This window comes from Drosophila miranda, assembly GCF_003369915.1.
Source record: "Drosophila miranda strain MSH22 chromosome Y unlocalized genomic scaffold, D.miranda_PacBio2.1 Contig_Y1_pilon, whole genome shotgun sequence".
Lineage (NCBI taxonomy): Eukaryota > Metazoa > Arthropoda > Insecta > Diptera > Drosophilidae > Drosophila > Drosophila miranda.
In genome coordinates this window covers 15,324,756-15,348,395 of record NW_022881603.1, presented here as the reverse complement: position 1 = coordinate 15,348,395, position 23,640 = coordinate 15,324,756, and the positions used below count along the sequence as shown (strand labels likewise).

The 23,640-nt window shown below is 47.4% G+C and overlaps 1 protein-coding gene across 2 annotated transcripts in view; it reads right to left on the bottom strand.

Annotated features, from left to right (window-relative positions):
• LOC108160841 (calbindin-32) overlaps positions 1 to 23,640 on the bottom strand; it is a 62,122-nt gene that overhangs the window by 14,304 nt on the left and 24,178 nt on the right. For both annotated transcript variants that reach the window (XM_017295096.2, XM_033396270.1), the window contains exons 2-8: positions 17,269 to 17,463; positions 17,122 to 17,207; positions 16,940 to 17,029; positions 14,837 to 14,923; positions 14,570 to 14,710; positions 14,360 to 14,415; positions 14,236 to 14,281 (exon numbers count right to left, since the gene is read on the bottom strand). In XM_017295096.2, the coding sequence (XP_017150585.2) occupies positions 14,236 to 14,281; positions 14,360 to 14,415; positions 14,570 to 14,710; positions 14,837 to 14,923; positions 16,940 to 17,029; positions 17,122 to 17,207; positions 17,269 to 17,419 (657 nt within the window). In that variant the 5' untranslated portion in view covers positions 17,420 to 17,463. The remainder of the gene's footprint in view (positions 1 to 14,235; positions 14,282 to 14,359; positions 14,416 to 14,569; positions 14,711 to 14,836; positions 14,924 to 16,939; positions 17,030 to 17,121; positions 17,208 to 17,268; positions 17,464 to 23,640) is intronic.

The following is a 23,640-nucleotide window of genomic DNA, read 5'->3' as shown; positions in this document are numbered from 1 at the left end:
AATACGACTTTGGTCTGAAGCCAGGTGTCAGGAATGCACCCGTGGGAGAAGATTCCCTCGTAAATTATTTTGAGCCAGTTAATGGCTTTATGTCCCGCGTGAATCAGTTGGGCAGGGAAAATGCCGTCTGGCCCCGCGGACTTGTAGGGTTTAAAGCTTCTGATCGCCCAGGAAATGTTTTCCTGGCTTAGCAGTCCCAAGATGGCATTTGAGGCGACAGAAGGAGGCGCGAGGTAGTTGGGTCTGTTTTCATCGCAGCCAGGGAAGTGGGTATTTAGGAGAAGATTTAGCGACTCCTCGCTGGACGTAGTCCACGACTGGTCGGTGTTCTTCAAGTAGCCCAGGGTGGGTGTTGTCTTCGAGAGAACTCTGCGCAAGCGTGAGGCTTCTGAGTTACTCTCGATTTCGCTGCAGAACTTACGCCAGGAGGCGCGTTTGGCTTTTCTAAGTTCTTTGTTGTAGGTTGACAGACTGGCCTTGTATTCGGCCCAGTTTTGCTCAACGTTTTCAGCCTTAGCTTTATTGAAGAGTCTCCGGGAGGCTTTCCGGAGTTCACCCAGTTTCGGATTCCACCATTCAGGTTTCTTCCGGCCTCTGTTCTTGCCAGAGGGGCATGCTTTGTCGAGCGCCTTATTGCAGGCGTCGGTAAAGATCTTAAGAAGACGAGTCGTGGCCTCCGTGGAGAACTCCTCCTCAGATGGGGGCTCAGGGAGAACACGACAGAGGTAATCAGAGTACCGAGTCCAGTTTGTCCGCCTGATGTTTCGGAATCGGACTGGCTTCGGTACTGAGAAGGAGAAGACAGTTTCCACGTACCTGTGGTCCGAGAAGGAGTGCTCTTCCAGGACCCTCCAGGATACAATGTTACGCTGTATCTCATGAGAGGCAAGCGTGAGGTCCAGGACCTCCTTGCGGTTTTTAATGATAAAGGTGGGATCACTACCCCGGTTTAGTAAGACCATCTGAGTGGTCAGTAAGTAACTGAAAAGGTACTCACCCCTTTCGTTTGTGTCAGTGCTTCCCCACTGACAGTGATGTGCATTGGCATCGCACCCCACAATTAGGCCGATGTCCTTGGCCGAGCAGTCTGCGATTAGAGCCCGGAGAGGCGCGTGTGGAGGGGGGTCTGTTTGTTCATGCCCCATGTATGCGGAGCAGATCCTCAGTGAGCGCTCCTGGCCTTCGAGGCTCACTGCGGTGTGGTCTTCATTGCTGAAATTTGGGAGCAAAAATAGGTGCAACTCTCTTTTTGCAAGAATGCAGGTACGAATTTTACCTGCGGTTTCAGCTACATATAGCTTGTAGTCAGAAGTCCTCAGACCGGAGACCCTGTTTCCGAGGATCCAGGGCTCCTGAATGAGGACTATGTCGGCTCCATCCTTGGCCAGGTGGAGCAGTAGAGCAGCGCATGCTGCCTTACAATGGTGGAGGTTTATCTGCAGGAGCGTCAACGACATTCCTGAGGCTCGCCTCCACCATTGTTACTTCTAGATCGCTGTCAGGGGACTCCGGCTCCTCCCCGACAACGATGTGGCTGAGACCTCTGGCTAGGTCGCTCTCGTCGAACGCGTAGTCGTCCAAGATATCGTCCGACATCATGGACGCCGCATCCGACGCCGGGTTGTCTTCCTCGCACGAGGCCCCCTCTTTCGGGATCTCCGGCAGCTCCGGGTCTGGCTCGACCTCCACTTGCCTGCCCTTGCGATCGGACTTGTAAGTGGATATGGTGACCTTCTTGTAGCCATAATCCACTACACCGTCCGACTTTGCGAGGAGATCAATGGATTCCTCATTTAGGACGAGGATAACCTGGCGCCTCTGCCCTTGGATATCCTCCACCTTTGCCACCTTCCAATCGGCTGTAGGAAGGTGGGGGTTGCAGACCTGCAGTAACCTGAGGATCTTCTCAGGCTCTGCAGGCTTAGCCGAGACCCACGCTCTGGCTCTCGGGCGACTAGGGACATCTTCCCACTTCACGGCCTCCAGTTTCGCCCCTGGATAGACCTCTTTTAGGGCCGCCACCGCCTTCATGTAGAGGGCCGCAGAGCGAGCGTCTTGGCAGGCGATGGCTTTCACCTTGCCTTGATGCCACCCTGCGTCCTCACACTTTGGCGGTGGTCCGCCGTTCTCCTCCAGTTCCAGTAGGAACCGGTCCTGGAGCTCGTTCTCCACCAGGTGCCACTTATCGCGAGGGACATGGCCGTCCTCGGCGCCCCTGTCCAGGACACCGATCAGGGTCCTGCCCCTCGCCACCTCAGCGAACGACCGGTTCGTGAGGTGGGTCTTCACCCGCTTGGCTTGCTGGGCTTGGCCTGGCTGATTTGCGGGGTCCTCCGCTGAGCGTTGCCGCTTGTTGGCGGCCTTGGCTGCGCCCTTTCCGGCTTTGGCTGGCTGGAACAGTGGAAGGATTGAGCAGGCCCACAGCCTCTGCTCCTTTCCTTCGGCTGACGCCTTGAAGTTCGGGTCTTCGTTGGACAGGATGAAAGCCGCTCGTCTCCTGTCCTGGTACGACGGCTTTCCACCCCGTGGTGCAGAGACGCTGCCCGCCGGGGCTCCCATGGGTTCTTCGGTCCCGGTGCGCTCACCAGCCGCGATTACGCTCTGCTTGGCAGCCACCCCGGTATCCGCTTCGCCCTTGGAGCCACCCGACTTGGAAGGACCCGATTGGCTTTTCGGGCCCCCCTCACTGCGGCTGCTGCCTGAAGACGGTGGACCGACTCAGTCTCCTTCCCCGTCTTCTTTGGACCCGGTTTCCCAGGCGCTGGTGCAGAGGGATTGGCTTGTCCCTCCGGTACTTTAAGAGGAGTACCGAGCTCCTTTGCGGCTTTGTTGGTTTTTATTTGTTTTTTATTTGGCATAGTAGTTCCCACGAGTAGGCGGGAAGGGGATGGTCACCCGAGGCATAGCCCGCTTGCCCCGGGAAGCCTGATTTAAACTGGAGGTCGGCAGGTATCCAGAGTCCGCATATTAGCGACCGGGCACCCCCCGGCCATGCATCCCTCGGCATATAACAGTGTCACCTTGGATTGGGGTAATTTCACTGAGAGTTTTCTTCTCTCCGCCCGACTACCATTCGCCAGCATCATAGCAGAGACATGACCGTGCTAGGACCTGTTTCCAGCCGCCCTCACGGGGAGAGTATAGTCGCACTTCCACCGGTGTGCACAGTTACGGCGGGTGACGGTTCGCTCGCAACCCTCTGTGTCCTAGGGGGGGGGGGTGAGACGGAGACCGCACCGGGTATTACTAACCGGAGCGGCTGCGCCTCAGTTCCGAGTTCACAGTTGTGCGAGCCGACCCGTCATCCGTTTGTCCCCCTGTAGCACCCGATGGCTGACGGCCAAGGTGCTTGTAAAACAATTTGAAAATAGCCCGACGTCACGCTCAGACTGATTTTCTGTCTCTCTCGCACGCACTCTTTGTCGTGTCGTTCAATATTAGCGGCGTCTGCCGGAGAGAGCCATACTGACTTAGTATCGGGTATAACTGTAGAGTTGCGGTGTCCGCAGCAACTCACAACGTTCCACCTCGTTTTGTTATACCCGATACTCAAAATGAGTATTGGGGTATATTAGATTTGTGGTAAAAGTGGATGTGTGTAACGTCCAGAAGGAATCTATTCCGACCCCATAAAGTATATATATTCTTGATCAGCATCAATAGCCGAGTCGATTGAGCCATGTCTGTCTGTCCGTCTGTCCGTCTGTCCGTCCCCTTCAGCGCCTAGTGCTCAAAGACTATAAGAGCTAGAGCAACGATGTTTCGTATCCAGACTTCTGTGATATGTCACTGCTACAAAAATATTTCAAAACTTCGCCCCGCCCACTTCCGCCCCCACAAAGAACGAAAATCTGTGGCATCCACATTTTTAAAGATACGATAAAACCAAAAACGCAGAATTGTAGAGGATGACTATATGTTTTAGAATGTAAGATCTCAACCAGATCGTATAATTATTATAGCCAAAATCAAGAAAACAATTTCATTCTTTCTCTTTCTGTCTCTCTCTAACACACAGGTTTCATGGTCGGTTTTGCCAATTGCAAAATATGAGTTCAAGGATCTCAGAACCTATAAGAGCCAGAGCAACCAAATTTGGTATCAACACTCCTGTGATATCGGACCTTGACCGTTTCGTGTCCATATTTCGCCACACCCCCTTCCGTCCCCGCAAAGGACGAAAATCTGGGGCATCCATAAATCTCAGAGACTATTAAGGCTAGAGTAACCAAATTCGGTATCCGCACTTCTGTTAGATCTCACTATAAAACGTATATCTCAGAATTTCGCCCCACCCCCTTCCGCCCCCACAAAAGACAAAAATCTGTTGCATCCCCAATATTGCACATTCGAGAAAACTAAAAACGCAGAATCATATATAATGACCATATCTATCAGATTGCTGAATCTGGATCAGATCGGATCATTTTTGTAGCCAAAAGGAACAAATTAATTTGCAGTGGCTACGCAGCCACCGACGTCACGCTCAGACTGATTTTCTGTCTCTCTCGCACGCACTCTTTGTCGTGTCGTTCAATATTAGCGGCGTCTGCCGGAGAGAGCCATACTGACTTAGTATCGGGTATAACTGTAGAGTTGCGGTGTCCGCAGCAGCTCACAACGTTCCACCTCGTTTTTGTTTTTTGATTGTTTATTTTTGCAGTTGGAGTGCAGATTATTGGAGATATTATATTGGTGTGTATATACACAGCATATGGTTGGTAGAGTTGGTTTTCGAATTGCATTTGGTTATTGGAGCAACGTGTGAGAAATATGTAGTTGGCAGCCCCGACATGTATGATGTCACGTGCAGAGTAGTATTTAATTCGGTATACGGTATTAATTGGTTGGTTTAGAAAATAAAACGCACAGGATTATCGAAATATATGCATAGTTCGTATAGGTACATATGTATGTAGTTGGTAGTTGGTTGGCATAGAGGAGAAAGGCGTGGGAAAAACGAAATAAATTATATATATATGTAGGAAACGAAGGAAAGAGAGAGACACGAAGCGGTCGTGTTTTCGTCGTGTCATCGGGATAGAGCAGTAATCGGCTCTGAGAGAGCCGATAGCAAGAGAGAGAGATCAGTCAGTTGTCAGTTCAGCCACGCATCAGACGTACACGCATATAATTAGTCACAAACATACTTGTAAAACTTGGAGCTGTTATAATTTTAAGTCCAACATACTTATCAAATAAATGTTACTCGTTGCCATCAAGCAACTTAAACTACTACAAATTGGGCGCTCGTCCGAAAATAAGCCCAAGACAACAACATTTGCAAGTGAGATTTGTGCGTGTATTTGGAAATTTTGGCGAACACGAGACTGGTGACACAAGAGATCGGTCGCGGTGCGAAATTGAATTGCAGTCTGGCCTATAAGTGCGAGAGAGACACTTGTCGAAGAAGGCGCATTAGTGTGAGCAGACATTCAAGAGAGGCTAGAGCTACAAGGAGACAAGCGGCACAGAGACGACAATCTGAGCGCGTTCGTTCCAAAGAGAGCAGAAGCGACAAAACGACGGCAGACGGCAGCAAACACAGCAAGAATCAAAACCTTCGTTGCTGTTGTGCATTGCGTCTGAGAGGCTAGAGCTACAAGGAGACAAGCGGCACAGAGACGACAATCTGAGCGCGTTCGTTCCAAAGAGAGCAGAAGCGACAAAACGACGGCAGACGGCAGCAAACACAGCAAGAATCAAAACCTTCGTTGTTGTTGTTGTGCATTGCGTCTGAGATGCTAGAGCTACAAGGAGACAAGCCGCACAGAGACGACAATCTGAGCGCGTTCGTTCCAAAGAGAGCAGAAGCGACAAAACGACGGCAGACGGCAGCAAACACAGCAAGAATCAAAACCTTCGTTGTTGTTGTTGTGCATTGCGTCTGAGAGGCTAGAGCTACAAGGAGACAAGCGGCACAGACACGACAATCTGAGCGCGTTCGTTTCAAAGAGAGCAGAAGCGACAAAACGACGGTAGACGGCAGCAAACACAGCAAGCATCAAAACCTTCGTTGTTGTTGTTGTGCATTGCGTCTGAGAGGCTAGAGCTACAAGGAGACAAGCGGCACAGAGACGACAATCTGAGTGCGTTCGTTCCAAAGGAAGCAGAAGCGACAAAACGACGGCAGCAAACAGCAATAATCAAAGAACATTGATTGTTGTTGTGTTGCACTGCGTCGGACGGAGACTACAACTACAAGAAGAGACAAGCAGCAAGGAGACGACCATTTTGTAACAGCAGAAGCAGCGACGATTCGGGAAGCGACAACGAGTTAACGGCGAACAGCGAGAGCAAGGCAAGGCAACAAAGAGAGGACGGCAACAGCGACATCGACAGGCAAGCGAGATCTGGATGTGGTGGTGTTTGTGCGTCAAATTTTGAGTCTGGAAAGTTCTGCGCAGAAGCGAGAGTTAACAAGGGTAAACCCATAGTAAGGTGAGCGTTAACAGAGAAGCAATCGTTAACAGTGACGACTTTAAAGGCGTTTTCGGAGTCGATGTTAACTGGAAAATTGTTAACAGGCCAGCAGTAATAAGGTTGTTTAAGTTGATTTAATTACATTTTCTTAGATATAAGCTAATATCAATTATTTTGTATTTAAATCGTCACGATGCAAGTTGAAGAGATAATGACACTGAGAGTCGCAGATTTGCGAGAGAAGTTAAGAGAGCTTGCGTTGCAGACGACGGGACGAAAGCGCGATTTGCAAGATAGACTATTAATACATCACGGCTTTCCAGTTGAGAATGAAGAAGAGTCAGAGGATGAGTCCGTAGTAACAGCAGTTGATGATACCGTAGCAGTTCAACCAGGTACGCGACAGGCAGAGTATAAATCTTGGTTTACGCTAAAAGACGTGGAAGGTAGTGTGTCACAATTTTCTGGTTCTAATAACCCCGACATCAATCAATGGATAGAGGAATTAGAAGAATGCGCAGCTACTGTTCAATGGAGTCAATTACAATTATTCATTTATGCCAAGCAGTTCTTAGTTGGTGCAGCAAAATCTTTCGCTCGTAGTTTGCGTGATATTCGTAACTGGAATTCGTTGAAGGCAGCTCTGTTAGATGAGTTTAGTGTTAAACTGTCGTCCGTAGAAGTACATAGAATGTTGCAAAAGCGCCAGCAGAAAAAAGGAGAGTCGTTGCATGAGTTTTTTCATGCGTTAATGGAGATAGCCAAGACAATTAAACTAGATGATGAGAGTTTAATCGAATATTTTGTGGATGGTATACCAGACGCTAGGGCAAGTAAGGCAATGCTGTACCAAGCTAGAAACTTAAAGGAGCTTAAATTTCAGATCGATGTTTACCAGAAAGCTAGAGGCGGATCCAAGCTGATGAGTAAGAATTGGCCGCTGAGTAATAAAAGTGAGAGTTCGGTGAAAGGGTCGATGGCAGAGAATTTTAGGAAATGTTTTAAGTGTGGAGACAAAGCGCATTTGAGGAAAGATTGTCCCAAAAATGATTTTTGTTGTTTCAAATGTGGCCAACCAGGACACCGTGCTGCAAGCTGTAATGTCAAGGTCGAAACCAGACAAGAAAAGAGATCGAATACGAACATTATTCGAGATAAGGAAGTCGTTGATAAGCCGTCAGGTATTTTCACTCCATCAGGTTTGGAATTAAAGGATATTAAGTACGCGAATTTGGTATTCCAAGGTTTGATTGATACTGGAGCAGATTTGTGTTTAATTCGCAGGAGCATATTTTTGAAATTTGGAAATCTTGAACTGATCGGCCAGGAGAAATGTTTAACAGGTATTGGAGATAGTCAAGTTGTAACTTTTGGTAGCTTTTCGATACCAGTGAAAATCGATGAGATTGAAATGGAGGTAGAATTTCATGTCATTCCAGACGAGGATATTGGTTTTGAAGCCATTTTAGGAAGGACTATTCTGGATCATGTTGACATGCAAGTTTCTAAGACAGGAACAAGATTTGTTCGTAGAGTTTGTGGCGAGGATAAAGATAAGAAACTTGATCAGGTAGCATCGTCCTCATGCGTGGAATTGTTTAATGAATATAAAGGCATTTGCATGTCAAGTATTGACGAAGTTGAGAAGGAGTTTTCAATTGATGTTGGTCATCTCAGTCAAGCACATGCTAGAGAGGTTAGGGGTATGGTAGGAAAGTACCAACCTCAGAGAAATGTAAAAGCGCCGATAAAAATGAAAATTGTATTAGTGGATGAGATACCAGTTTTCCAGCATCCGAGACGATTACCGTTGTGTGAACAGGAAATCGTGGACAAGCAAGTGGAAGAGTGGCTGGCTCAGAAGATTATAAAGGCAAGTACATCGGAGTATGCATCACCAGTAGTGTTGGTACCCAAAAAGAACGGTAGCAAGAGACTATGCTGTGATTACCGAAAGCTGAATGAGAAAATAGTTCGCGATAACTTTCCATTGTCACATACGGATACAGTGTTGGAGAAACTGCAGGGTGCAAAGTATTTCACCACGTTGGATTTAACGAATGGTTTTTTCCATGTGCCTGTAGAAGTCTAGTCTCAAAAATATACGTCTTTTGTGACTCAGAATGGTCAGTTCGAATTTTTATATGTACCATTTTGGAATTTCAAATTCTCCAGCGGTGTTTACCAGATTTATAATGGCTGTGTTGAGAGATTTGGTAAAGAATAATGAAGCAGCAGTCTATATGGATGACGTTATTATTTGTAGTCAAGATATAGAAGAGGGTTTGTTAAAGTTGAGAAAAGTACTGAAGATAGCGGAAATGAATGGTCTACGTATAAATTGGAGAAAGTGTCAGCTGTTTCGACAAAAGGTTAATTTTCTGGGGTATATAATACAAAAGAATACGATAAGACCAAGTGATGAGAAGACGAGGGCAGTCGAAAAGTTCCCAGTGCCAGTTGATAAAAAAGCAGTGCAGCGTTTCATAGGATTGACTTCTTATTTCTGAAAGTTTATTGAGGGTTATGCTGTTATTGCAAAACCATTGACAGATCTGCTGCGGAAGTATGTTAAATTTGAATTTAAGGAGATACATCAGGTTGCGTTTGAACAACTAAAGGTAGTATTGATTAGTAGACCTGTTTTAGAAATGTACAACCCGAAGTTGGAGACAGAAATCCATACTGATGCATCAAAATGGGGGTATGGAGCCGTGTTACTGCAAAAGAGTTTGGAAGACAGCCAATTCCATCCAGTTCAATATATGAGCCGTAGGACTAAGCCATGTGAACAGAAATATCCTGCTTATGAACTTGAGGTTCTGGCAATTATCGAAGCTTTAGCGAAATGGCGTGTATACGTTTTGGGTATAAAGTTCAAAATTGTCACAGATTGTAATGCATTTACAATGACGATCAAAAAGAAAGACGTTCCTTTGAGAGTAGCACGTTGGGCCATGTACCTACAAGATTTTAATTATGTTATAGAACATCGCTCAGGAACGAAGATGAGGCACGTTGACGCGTTGAGTCGTGTATCTTGTTTTATGGTGACCGAAAGTATAGCTCATCGTTTGAAAGAAGCTCAGCTAACCGACGATTGGGTTAAGGCTGTTAAAAGTATTGTGGAGGACAAGGAATATGAGGATTATTATATTCAGAATCAGATTTTGTTTAAGGATCCGGATAAGGAGCTTATCGTAGTACCAGCTCAGTTGGAAAATGAGATTATATCAATAGCACATAAGCAAGGACATTTTTCAGTTAAAAAGACACAAGATATCATTGAAAAGTCGTATTATATTCCGAAGTTAAAAGACAAAGTATGGCGTAATAAATAGTTGTGTCGAGTGTATCGTTGTCAATGAAAAGACAGGAAAACGTGAGGGTTATTTGCAACCAATAGACAAGGGTGATAGGCCGTTACAAACGTATCACATTGATCACGTTGGACCAATGGAAATGACTAAAAAACAGTACAATTATATACTGGTTGTCGTTGATGGATTTTCTAAGTTTGTTTGGTTATATTCTACACGTAGTACAGGCGTTGAAGAGGTCGTTAAGTGTTTGGAAATTCAGGGGACTAGTTTTGGTAATCCCAACAGAATAGTGACGGATAGGGGTGCAGCGTTTATGTCCAATTTGTTTCGTGAATATTGTGAGAGAGAGAAAATACAGCATTTAATGATTGCCACAGGCGTTCCACGTGGAAATGGTCAAGTCGAAAGGATGCACAAGATAGTGGTGCCTATGTTGTCGAAATTGTGTCAGGGTAATTCCGCGAAGTACCAAGGTAACACCTTTCAAGATATTGACTGGGCTAGACATGCGTATAGGAATGGATCCAAAAATAAAAGAAATATTGGAAGAATCACTTATCGAAGAGTTGAACAAGGACCGCGAAAAAATTAGAAAGGAAGTAGTTGAAAACATTGCACGGTTACAGCAGGAAAACAAGAAGAGTTTTGACTTAAAAAGGAAACTAGATAGACAGTATGAGGTTAATGAGCTAGTAGCTATCAAGCGTACTCAGTATGGTACTGGATTAAAGCTAAAAGGAAAGTATCTAGGGCCGTATAAGGTGGTTAGGGTAAAGAATCATGGAAGGTACGAAGTCGAGAAGATTGGGGATACTGAGGGTCCCTATAAGACCTCTACAGTTTCAGAATATATGAAACCTTGTCTAGACCCATCCGAGGCGAATGGTCCGTCAGGACAGCCGAATGTAGGAAACGAAGGAAAGAGAGAGACACGAAGCGGTCGTGCTTTCGTCGTGTCGTCGGGATAGAGCAGTAATCGGCTCTGAGAGAGCCGATAGCAAGAGAGAGAGATCAGTCAGTTGTCAGTTCAGCCACGCATCAGACGTACACGCATATAATTAGTCACAAACCTACTTGTAAAACTTGGAGGTGTTATAATTTTAAGTCCAACATACTTATCAAATAAATGTTACTCGTTGCCATCAAGCAACTTAAACTACTACATATATATATATAGAAAGTTAGAGAAGAGTTGAGAAATGTAAATTAATATTCAAGTTTTCTTTTGTTTTAGTCCGAATTAGAAAAGCCGGCAGCTCCATCCAAATCGGATTCATTTTCATTATATAACTCCGATACACATAAGTATTTAATTAAGTTGCCGGCTTTCATCCGATACCAATTTTAGAATGTCACTGGTTTAGTCTGGTGTTTAGTTAGTAGGATCTAGGATGCAGCAAAACTAAAAGAATCTCAGAAATATCAAGTATACGTCTACGCAAGACCAATGTGCGTGCAAAATATTTGCCGCTTGCACTTGTTCGCTGGTTTTATCTAGTTTATAAGAATACATACAAAATTAAACTAAAAAAAGCGCCATGTCTGTGTCGAGTCATCGGAAAAGGCCCTGGTCACGTTTCACTTAGCCAAGTCTCTTACTGTGTCACAAAAATTAGCGGACATTAAAAACATCGCATCTGTGGGGCAGTCCACTTCCAGGACCAGCATCAGCTTCTGCTGATGTCCCAGTCCCACTCCCACTTCCATTTCCATTCCCTGTCCTGTTGCTGCATATTATGTCACTGTTCGTTGCGGTGCATGCGGCGAATACGTGATGTGCATTAACATAAAGGTTTCTGCCAGTTTGGCCATGAGCCAGCCAGCGGGAAAGGGAAGGGAAGACAGTTACACTGTGCTGCAGAAAACAGACATTTCTGCCTGAGCAGGATCAAAATATTGAAGAAAATGCTTAGTAAAGTTGCCCGCAGTTCAGTGTAAGCTGTGCGACCAAGTTGAGGTCAACTTTTCGGAGCGTTGTGACTGCAGTCCTACCCTGTCCCGCTGTGCTTATCAAAATGCTGATGCATGCCCCGTTTTTATGGAGGTCCTAAGAAAATATAAAAAAGTAATAAGTGCTGGAAGCGCCTATTTGATGGCTGCTTGAGCCTTCTGCTTCGTGGCTTTTATGGGTCTTCAGAGACAAGGACAGAGCTGCTATCGGAGGTGGTCAGGTGACTGCTGATTCCTTTGCTCGGTGGGACAGCAACCTTGTCGTCTCCACTGGATATTTCGATTAAAATCCAACTTGTTTCGTTTCGTTTCACATTGTGATGCATGATTCCAGCCACAGCTCCCTGCACTGCTCGCACGCGCTGCGTCAATAAAAGCCAAATAAAATGTCGTTTGTGCTGCCAGCTGTAACAATGAGCAAATACGTAGGACTCTCATACCGTGAACAAGCATTGTTCAGTGTTCATTGCTGCGGCAGTGGCTTTGGCCTGCTCCATGGTGGCGTTGCTGCATCGTTGGCGTTGGATGCACACTAGAATGTGCTCATGTGCCACAGCAAAAGCAACGCCCAAGCCCCATCCCAAGTCCACAACATGCCAACAGTTCCAACGACAATGTTTCTAGTGATGAAATGAAAGTAACAAGCGATAGTTGAGTAAGGATTCCAGCATGGATCGATGTACATACAGACATACGTTTGTAGTGGAGTATTAAGCCACAGATTGGTACACGGATTGGCCAAAAGGAACTGTTACACCCCCTACACCCCACTCTCCCTGTGTAACCCAACTGATTGGCAGGAAAAACACCGCAAACCGTATTCTTTGGTAGCAGGAAACGACACGCCTGACGGAAAGGAGTTGACGGAAGACGTGGCGTGGCGAAACACAAACTGCCGTGCTCTTTGGAAGGGGCTGTGTGTGGTCTGTGCTCAGAAAACTGGGGAATATCCAAGGTAAGACAGCCCTGATCGAATTTATGTGTGTTATGAAATCCTACTTTTCCCCAAGATTTAGCCCAAATGTTACACAATTCATATATAAATTTTTCTTGGGGATTCAGCATTTGTCTCGGCACAATTTCTTGCTTTAAACATCTGGTGCGCCGCCTTGGAGGCCAAGACACGCTCAAAGTATGAGTATATATTTTGGCCAAGTGCTGTTCTGCGGCCTCTTACGTGACATCTGACATCTGCGTGCTTCATTTAGCCGCAGTTGGTTTCGCCGACATTTGCTCAATTCCAATTTTGTAATGAGCCAGCGCTACACTCCCCCCCCCCCTACCCCTGCCAGAGTTTCCCAAGAGATCCCCATTAGAGCCGGCATCTGGTGGCAGGCTCAGAAAAGTTTGCTGCCTTGACAAAGGGCTGAAACTTTGCTAATTGTTTGGGTCTCTTTTTTGGTGAAAACTGATATTTAAGTATTTCATGGGGCCATTCCATCTGGAGTGGGCCTTACCTTTTATATTTTGCCTATGCATTTGTTTTCCTTCTCTTTTTTTTACAACCCAATCCCAAAAACATCAAATCTGTTGAAACACGGAGAAGCCAAAAGGGGATGCGAAACTGATTTCGAAGGCTCCCACGCATCGCAATTTCATCATAGCGGTACAGGGTGATGGCACCTGAGGTGTGTGGGGTGTACGGGGTGCGTTGGGAGGGGTTTATTTCACCTGAGCTCTGCCACCATTTTGCTACATTTATTTTTACGTTTCTAAACAATATTTCTCTGTCTTTTTTTTCGGCGGAGCTATTCATGGCCTCGGCCATGACTTTATTTTCGGCGACGCAGCGAGAATTTTCCTGAGGCGGGGATTGCCTTGCGGAAGAGAATTAAATTTGTTGCTGGAGTTTGCTGAGGTGATACCTTTTTTATGGGCTCTCGATTTCAATGTTGAGCTCTGAATTGAATTTGTTGAATAAACGTTACATTCTCGCAATGAGAGAGCATTAGGAGTGGGTGCGGTGCGTGTTTGCGTGCGGAATCCAATGCTCCGCATGAGTGAGCGCAGTGAGCTAAATGCTGCTCAACTGCAGCTGCTGCTCCTTCAAGGAAGTACTTAAGATAATGAGAATAGACATGAAGAGTGCTAATTACAGATTCCCTGCATCCATCTGTTCCCCAATCAATTTAGGATGTCAATTCCCTTAAGTCGACACAGACATGGCTGGAAAATAATTGATATCAATTAAGCATAATTAAATGAAATTAAAAATGTATTATTTTGCTGAATGCATTGCTTGTTGAGTTAATTGCAAAGCTAGGTTAGTTGGCAAGTCCAGGCTTCAGATAGAGCTAGTGAGGGACTAAAAACAAAGCTAACCAAAGTGCAAGTAAACGTGTTGGGCAAGCCAAGAAGGAGGTCTGTTCGAGCCATAATGGTATGGCTACACTCTGAGCACTCCACACTGATTGATGCTATCTTTTCTGCGGCAATTTCCTCAATCGAACGATCAGTTGCCTCGATTTGGATATGCCTACTTATGTACTCGTTTATTTCTTTCAGGGAGGAAATCATTGTCATATCGCTTGTCACTTACCTTAAACACCTGGCGGCAAAGGAAGTTCTCTTTGACCGGAAGCAATCTGCAATAAATAAGTTGAGGTTGTCAGACGCCCACCGTCGCCATCACCGACACTGCACAGGTCTTCAAGGACACTTACTTGGCCATTTCCGACAACTGCAAACGTCCGTCCTTGTTGGCATCGAAGACTTGCAGCTGAAAGTGCGGGAAAATTCATTAGGACTTACACCGGAAATGGAGGAAAGTGCTAACAGCTAATGCAAGGGATTTTTCAGCTTTTATTTGCGGTGATTGATTCGGAAAGCCCATCATACTGGTTGTAAGAATTGAAGAGAGCTGCCATACATACCATAGTATCAGTGTACTCAATGAGCTTGTCCTCGGACACATCATTGATCTTTTTGGCCTCTTTGAGCAAATCGCGGAGGAAGTTCTTCAGTTCATCCGCCTCAATGTAGCCCGAGTTGTCGGTGTCGTACTCGCGCCAGATCTAATTGGTTTGGAATTCCAAATGAAAAGGTACAATCAATGACAAATGAATTTGGGAATTCTTGGTTGGAAATGCTGCTCATTGGCACCCATCAAAACGATGGGGAACCTCTAGCTTGTCCCTTACCTTCATGAATTCCACGCTCGATTCCAGTGGGTTATCGAAGCGGAAGAGCAAAAGGAAATTCTCCTCCATGGGCAAAAGTTGAGCCAGCTGTGATTGGTGGGGAGAGACGAGTGGCATACAATTTTGTCTGTTTCAATGCGGGGCGGGACTTGACAATAACTAAAGTTTCAAATGCATATTGTATGGGGTGTCCTGAGAGCGAGCATCTGGAAAAAGTTTCCGAAACGGCGGTGAGAGCTCGGTGAGAGCTCTGGTTCTGGTGCAGGCAGGATTTTCCTCAACCGGAACGTGAAACTGAGCAGACAGACCAAGTTTTCTTCTTGGCTTTCATTAAAAACTTTCCGACATAATTGAAGTGTTGAATCTGGAAGCCCTCTGGTTTCTGTGCCCTCTACTTTAATCAGCTGAGGCCCGATCAAATTCGAAAACTTTTCATTTGCGCTCTCTCTCTCTGCGAGAGTGCAATATTTGCATTTTTATACCCGATACTCAAAATGAGTATTGGGGTATATTAGATTTGTGGTAAAAGTGGATGTGTGTAACATCCAGAAGGAATCGTTTCCGACCCCATAAAGTATATATGCTCAAAGACTATAAGAGCTAGAGCAACGATGTTTTGGATCCAGACTTCTGTGATATGTCACTGATACAAAAATATTTCAACACATCGCCCCGCCCACTTCCGCCCCCACAAAGAACGAAAATCTGTGGCATCCACATTTTTAAAGATACGATAAAACCAAAAACGCAGAATCGTAGAGAATGACTATATGTTCTAGAATTTAAAATTTCAACCAGATCTTAAAATTATTATAGCCAGAATCAAGAAAACAATTTCATTCTTTCTCGCTCTGTCTCTCTCTAACACACAGGTTTCATGGTCGGTTTTGCCAATTGCAAAATATGAGTTCAAGGATCTCAGAACCTATAAGAGCCAGAGCAACCAAATTTGGTATCCGCACTCCTGTGATATCGGACCTTGACCGTTTCGTGTCCAAATTTCGCCACACCCCCTTCCGCCCCGCAAAGGACGAAAATCTGGGGCATCCACAAATCTCAGAGACTATTATGGCTAGAGTAACCAAATTTGGTATCCGCACTTCTGTTAGATCTCACTATAAAACGTATATCTCAGAATTTCGCCCTACCCCCTTCAGACCCCACAAAGGACAAATATCTGTTGCAACCACAATATTGCACATTCGACAAAACTAAAAACGCAGAATCATAGATAATGACCATATCTATCAGATTGATGAATCTGGATCAGATCGGATCATTTTTGTAGCCAAAAGCAAGAAATCAATTTGCAGTGGCTACGCAGCGCCCGACGTCACGCTCAGACTGATTTTCTGTCTCTCTCGCACGCATTCTTTGTCGTGTCGTTCAATATTAGCGGCGTCTGCCTGAGGACAGCCATACTGACTAAGTATCGGGCATAACTGTAGAGTTGCGGTGTCCGCAGCAACTCACAACGTTCCCCCTCGTTATTATTTGCTCTTGGTAATTAATGCACTTTGGACATTAAAGTTGATCACTAGACAGAAAAACCAGACTATCTTTTCGGGTAAATAGTGGCAAATGAGCCAGCCGGCATTCCAATCGATACAGACTCTGTTCTGTTCGACATGGCGTATGAGCGATGCCACCAACCACATAAATTATGAATTCTTTATTTCTTTTGTACTTGTACCTTAATAAGCCCGCCCTGGGAAGGGACTGGGAACTTGAACTTTCCTCATACATTTTTACGGGTGCTCATTTATCGGCGGTGCCTGCTGGTCCAACTTCAATTAAAAACTCATTTCATAAGTGGGGAGAAAGTTTTTTTTAGGGAAAGACCTTGTCAGAAAGGAAACTTTTTTGTTGGAAAAACGCCAAATAAATTATTGACACGGTTACGAGGGAGAGGTAGCTGGGAGTGCCGACATTTAAAAACCAATTGGGACAAGGAGCCACCGCCATCGTCTCAAGTGAATGTCATTTGAATGGGAGAATATATTGCGCATACGACATGGGGGCCATCACCAAAGAAGCATTTTGTTGTGTGGCCACGGGGGTCGGGTGAATTATGCAAGGCTATCTCATTTGAGACATACACACCTCTCTGATATCGATTTTACCGTCCTGATTATCATCGTAGGCCTCCATGAAGCAGGACTTCAGCTCCTCGAGCATTGTGTCTGTGACGGCCTGGGGGATCGGGACGAGAGCAAGAACAAGCATATGATGAAGTGGCAGCTTAAAGTGCTTTATAATGGGGCTTATAATGGGGCGAAGCTTACCTCTGGACTGATGTCTGTGACATTGGCACTGGCCACGAACTCCCGGAGAAAGCCGTCCAGCTCAGTGCCCTCAATGTAGCCGTTGCCTGCAATGACAAATGTTGGGAAATCCCTAGGAGAATCACCATCTCTTGTCGTCGCACTCACCATCCTTGTCGTAGTGGGCCCAGACATCCATGAACTGATTGGCCGACAGCTTCTTGAGCTCCCGCGACTCGGGATCGCGGTACTGGCGCATAAAATTGTGCGCTTTCTCGATCTGTACGCGCTTGGCGGCGGAGGCTGCTCCGGAATCCATTTCTTTTTGTTTATGCGGTAATTTTTTCTTGCTAAGAGAAGTACCTAACAAAGGGTAGAACAAAAAAAAACAAGCAAATGTCTTAGTTGAAGTGCAATCACATATGTACATATGTACATACGTAGTTATATCATTTGTGTTGTTATGTAACAGAAAAGGAAAGCTTGTTCTCTGTTCAGTGCTGTGTTGAGAGTGGAAATCCCCAATGTTGTGTAAAGAATGTGGAAGTTCCTGTTGTTATCTGAATATTGGGTAACGGAGTGGTGGAGCCCCGTTGTCAGTCCAGTGTGGGGCATGGGGCAGAGAAACCCAGTTGTCAACCTTGCTGAAACCCTTAAATTAATATTATAAAATACACTCACACCCTACCCAAAGAAACACAGCAGCAGCGGGAGCTCCCATGCAGCAAAGGAAGCGCACATTGCATTCGTGCTGGTCTCCCCCGCAGCGACAGAGTCAGCACAGAAGAGACAGTACGCCACGTACATAGCCCCCTGCTGACCCGCTCTCTTCGCCACCCTCTATGTGCCTCTTTTTGTGCTGCCCGTCTCCTGTCACAAGTTATCTGAGCTAAATACGTCACAAGGCGGAATAAAGTAAGGAGATGCCTGGCGGGAGGCGCAGTGCGGTGGTTCTAAAAATAAAACAAGAAAACGCAGAACTCGCAGAGCTCGCGGCAGCGGGAGAGCAGCAGTTAAGTAGAGCTTAGGTTAGGTTAGGTTGAGGCGGCTGCCGGGCTCGCTCGGAACCCGTCACACTTAGGACGGTTTCGGCCCGTTGTGATACCGCATAGGATCATTTCCTTCCTGCGTTGTGAGACTTCCTGTCAGCAATTATCCCAGCCAGATGCTCTCACAAAGTTCGCTATCCTCCTGGGACATAGTTTGGACATCTCTGAGATGTCGTGTAGAAAGGCTGAGCCCAGGTGCTGTAGCCTTCTTCTGCTGAGAGCTGGGCAGGAGCAGAACAGATGTTCCACTGTCTCCTCCTCTTCCTCGTCTCTACAGCTGCGACAAAAATCGTTATGTGGGGCCCCCAGCCTGTTAGCGTGGGTGCCTATTAGCCAGTGTCCCGTGAGGGAACGTGTGACCACGCTGCACCTTTTCCTGCTTAACTTGAGGAGCTCGGAGGTGCGCTTCATGTCCATGGTCGGCCATGTTTGCCGAGTTGTGCGACATCGTGGCACTGTTTGCCACATATCGTTGTTTAGTCGCTTGTATTGCTCCCTTATAATGAGCTTACAGGTGGCCATTGGCATACAGATATCCTCCTTGTCTTGGAGAAGGGGGATTGTAGTGCCAGATCTGGCCAGCTCGTCCGCTATACAGTTGCCCTCGATGTCCCGGGACCCAAATCAGGCTAATAGCAAATTGCTGAGCCATCTCGTGCAGAGATTTGCGGCAGTCTGCCACGGTGGCCGAGTTCGAGGAAATCGCGCTCAGCGATTTGATCGCAGCCTGGCTGTCGCTATAAATGTTTAGCTTGGTTGCCGTGACGGCAGCCGCTTGTAGGCAGTCTAGAGCCTCCCTGATTGCTATGACTTCCGCTTGAAAGACACTGCAATGATCTGGGAGTCTGAAGGAATGCCTTATGCTTAGCTGTTCAGAGTAGATTCCCCCTCCGACTCTGTCGTCCAGCTTTGATCCATCTGTGAAGATGTTTATGGCCCCATCTGGGCCTGGGAGTCCCTCGAGCCATTCGTCTCTGTGAGGGATGATTGTGTCGAAGGGAGTGTCTGTGTACTCTCTTGGAACTTGGTAGTCTGTTTTTGAGGGGACGGTACTGCTATTATTTAATATGGCTGAGTGACCTATGCACTGTGTCACCCATTGATCTGAGTCTCTTAGACGTATTGCTGCTGCTTCTGCCCGTTCCTTTCCTGCGAGGTCAAGGCTCTGTAGGCATAGGATGGCATTTAGCGCATCATTTGGGGTGGTGCGAAGAGCTCCGCTGATGCATAGGGCGGCAGTCCGCTGGACTTTGCCCAGTTGCTTGGTGATCGCCCTTTTTGATAGGGCCGGCCACCACACCGTAACTCCGTAGAGTAGTATTGGTCTAACTATAGCTTGATATATCCATTGGACTATGCTTGGGATCATACCCCATCTTAGCCCAATAGCTTTTTTGCATGTGTAGAGTGCAGTCATTGCCTTCTTCACTCTGTCTTTGACATTCAGGTTCCAGCTAAGCTTCTTGTCAATTACCAACCCTAAGTAACTGGCACTGTCGCTAAAGGAGAGCCTGCATCCTTGTAGTATTGGAGGGTTGAGGGGCGGGACCTTGTATTTATTTGTGAATAGTACGAGTTCCGTTTTTGAGGGATTTACTCCCAGACCGCGCGATTCTGTCCAATCCGACAGTTGCGCTAGCTTTGTGGACATTAAGTCGCACAGTGTTTGGGGGTATTTCCCCGAGAAGATAATCGCAACGTCGTCCGCATAGGCCACGACATTGCAGCCCCCCCTTCTAGGTCACATAGAATCTTGTTGACTGCTATGTTCCACAGAAGAGGAGACAGGACACCACCTTGCGGGGTGCCTCTGTTGACATACCTTGACTGGGCGGACGATCCCATCGATGATGTCACCGTCCTGCATGTGAGCAATTGATCAATGAGCATCACCAAGTGACGGTCCACCCCCAGGTCAGTCAGGGCTTCTGTAATGGCGCCCGGTACAACGTTGTTGAAAGCTCCCTCAATATCGAGAAAGGCTATGAGTGAGTACTCTTTGTGATGCAGAGATTTCTCTACCGCTGAGATCACTTCATGAAGAGCCGTTTCCGTGGATTTTCCTTTCCGGTAGGCATGCTGTGCGCCTGACAGCAACTGAGGGTGTATAGTTGTCCTCAGTTGCAGCCCGACGAGTCTCTCAAAGGTTTTGAGAAGGAAGGACGATAGGCTGATTGGTCTAAAGTCTTTTGCAGCTGAGTGCGAGGCTTTCCCAGCTTTGGGAATGAAGACTATCTTTGCCTTAAGCCATGTTCGCGGGATTGTACCCACAGCCAGTATCTTCCTGAAGATACCTTGTAGCCAGTTGATGGCCGTATCCCCGGCCTTCTGAAGTTGGGCCGGGATTACCTGGTCTGGGCCTGGCGATTTGAACGGGTTGAAGCTGTTTATTGCCCAGCTTATGTTACCTTTTGTGAGGATGTGATCCATCGAGGTTACCGGTCCCTCTCCTGGAAGATGTGCCGTCTCGATGGTTGTGCACCCTGGAAAATGTGTGTCTAGTAGAATCTGCAGGGACTCCTCACTGGAGTTAGTCCACGTGCCGTCATTCCTTTTAAGATACCCTACCGAGGGGTTAGTTTTTGAGAGAATCTTGCGAAGCCTTGCGGCCTCTGACGTTTCCTCAATTTCCGAGCAAAATTTTTGCCAAGAGGCCCTTTTTGCTTTCCTTGTTTCCTTTTTATATAGTGACAGACTGATTTTGTAGTCTGCCCAGTGGCTCTCCTCGTTCGCGCTTTTGGCCCTATTGAAGAGGGTCCTGCAGCTTTTACGTAGGATGTCTATTTGTTTTGACCACCAGGGGGGTTTCTTTTTCCCCTAGGTTTGCTAGAGGGGCACGCTGCCGCGAAGGCTTTGTTGCATGCCTCTGTGAACCTGTTCACTAGGCGATCTAGGTCGTCTTTTGTGTCAGGGCATGATGGTGCTTTGGAGGGGAGTAAGTCCTCCAGGGCTGAGCTATATTTTTCCCAGTTGGCTTTCCTGGGATTAATATAGTCCTTAGGTTTCGGACACTCGAGGGATAGTGTGGTCTCGATGTATCTGTGGTCAGAGAAAGAGTGGTCATCAAGGACTTGCCAACTCTTGACTATGTCTAACAGGTTGGAAGACACTAGGGTGATGTCAATAACCTCCTGTCGATTTTTAATTATAAAAGTGGGGTCGTTGCCCCGATTACAAATAAGTAGATTTGAGTTGAGGATGAAGCTGAAAAGTGACTCACCCCTTACATTTGTGTTCGAGCTCCCCCATTGAGTGTGGTGAGCGTTGGCATCGCAACCTATTAATAGGTCTATGTCCGACCTCTCGCTGTCGCTGGCTAGTTTGCGAACCAGGTCGTTGGGAGGATCGTTTCCCTCATGGGCCATGTAGGACGACATCAGCCTTAGATGTGTCCCTTTCAGCTCTAGGCTTGCCGCCGTGTTGTCGCTATCGCTATAGTTATGGAGCAGAAAGATATTAAGGTGCTTTCTGGCGAGAATGCAGGTGCGGGTTTTACCTTCATGTTGAGCTACAATTATCTTGTACTCCTTCGACCCTAGTCCAAACCTTGTCTCCCACTATCCAAGGTTCCTGGATCAGGGCTACGTCTGCTCCGCTCTCTTCGAGGCGGAGTATAAGAGCAGCGGATGCCGCTCTACAGTGGTGGAGATTGATCTGAAGGAGCCTCAAGGACATCCTTAGTGTTCTCCACCACTGTAGTGTCGGCATCCGGATCGTCCTCGACTTCCTCGTGGCAACACATCGCCTCGAAGTCGCATCTCAGCGTGCCATCGGTGGAGTAGCCCTCTGGGTCTATCTCTGTGTGATCGTCGGGTGCTTCGATCTCCGAGGCAGCGTCCTGCTCAACTGGCTTGTCGACAGGACGTGCCTCGGCCGCCGCATCCGACTTGTAGACCTTTACGGTCACAGAGCTGAACCCAAAATTGAGCTCGCCTTTGGCAGCCTCAATCGGGGCCAGCGACTCTTTGTTGAGGACGACCACCGCCTGGTTTGTGGGGCCCTGTGTCGTCTCAACTTTGACCACCTTCCAATCTGCTGTTGGGAGGTGGGGGTTGCATCTTTGCAACATTTTTAGGATGCGCTCCGGCTCCTTCATGGAGGCCGGCACCCAGACTCTCGCCCTTGGTCTACTGGGCACTTCGCTCCAGTCTACAGCGACGAGCTTCGCCCCTGGGTAGCTGTACGGAGCGCTCGTCTTCACAGGCTACGATTTTTATGCAGCCCTGGTACCAGCCCATGTCTTTGCAGACGGGGGGGGGGGGGGTCCAGGCTGCTTTTCCAGCAGCTCGAAGCAGCGGTCGGCCAGTGCCGCTTCCACCCACTTCCACTGGTTTCTAGGTATCCGGGAGTCCGCGCTGCCTTTGTCCAGGACGCCAATCAGCGTCCTTTCTCTGGCAATCTGCGCGAATGATGTGTTAGGCAGCACTCTGGAGCGCTTCGGTGTCGGCCCCGGAGTCTCTTGTGAGCGCTGCCTTTTTGGCTGAGGGGCTTCCTTCTTCGGTGCTTCCTTGCCAAAGTTCGGCAGCACCTTCGAGGCCCACTCAACCTTCTTTATCCATTTGTCCGTCGGGCTGGACATCTGGCTTGCGTTCTGCCGACGGAGTATATTGCCAGCACTCCTTCTATCGGCATATGTAAAAGATTTGGCTTGGACACTAGTAGATGGTGACTCATCACCCGCCACTTTACCAGCAGGCAGAGCAGCCGCAGGATTGCATAGCCACTCTGCCAAGGTATCGATTTTGGGAGCCAATTCACCACCCACCCCGACACCGGGATGGGACCCCTTTGGGCTCTCCCTAGCATCTTCCGCCGCGCAGGTTTTCCCTGCTGATTTGCGGGTCGGGCCAGGCCTTTGGGCCGCTGCCTTCCCCTGTTTGGGATTGCTCCCTGTTGGCATTTGGGGAGTGCCAGACTCATTTTTTTTGTTTTTAAATTCTTCCATTCTTTTCCCACGAGCTGCAGAGAAGGGGTACGGTCCGTCCGGGCAGAGATCCACGTTGCCCGGATAAGGCATACTTAGAACAGGGGGCTGCCAAGTCCCTGAGCTCTCCGTTAACGACTGGGCTAGTTTTATATACCGGGCCCCCAGCCAGGCTGACTCTCGGCACGGGTCGAATAACACTCTTAGTCCGGCCCGGTGTGAGCTGAATGTGGGGGGTTGGGATGTGGGTAGGTAGTGTGTAGGGATAGGGGAGTGTGTGAGCTACTTATACGAGGCGGCACCACAAGCGCATCGTCAGTGTTGCTACTTCGCGAACACCCGCTGGCTGTCCGGGGCTGCTTATTTTCGGTACTCTCCCTAGGGATGTCCGATTATTCGCAGCTGACCTACCTATATGACCTGTATATAGGTAGGTCGTTCGCTATCCGCAGCCTGCGACCCGTCCGGTGGCCTCAGCTAGGCCCCCTTTGAGCCACCTCACGAGCTCATCAGACCAGATAAGTAGAGCTTAAGACAGAGAGAAAAAAAGAGCAGCCGTTGGGTGAA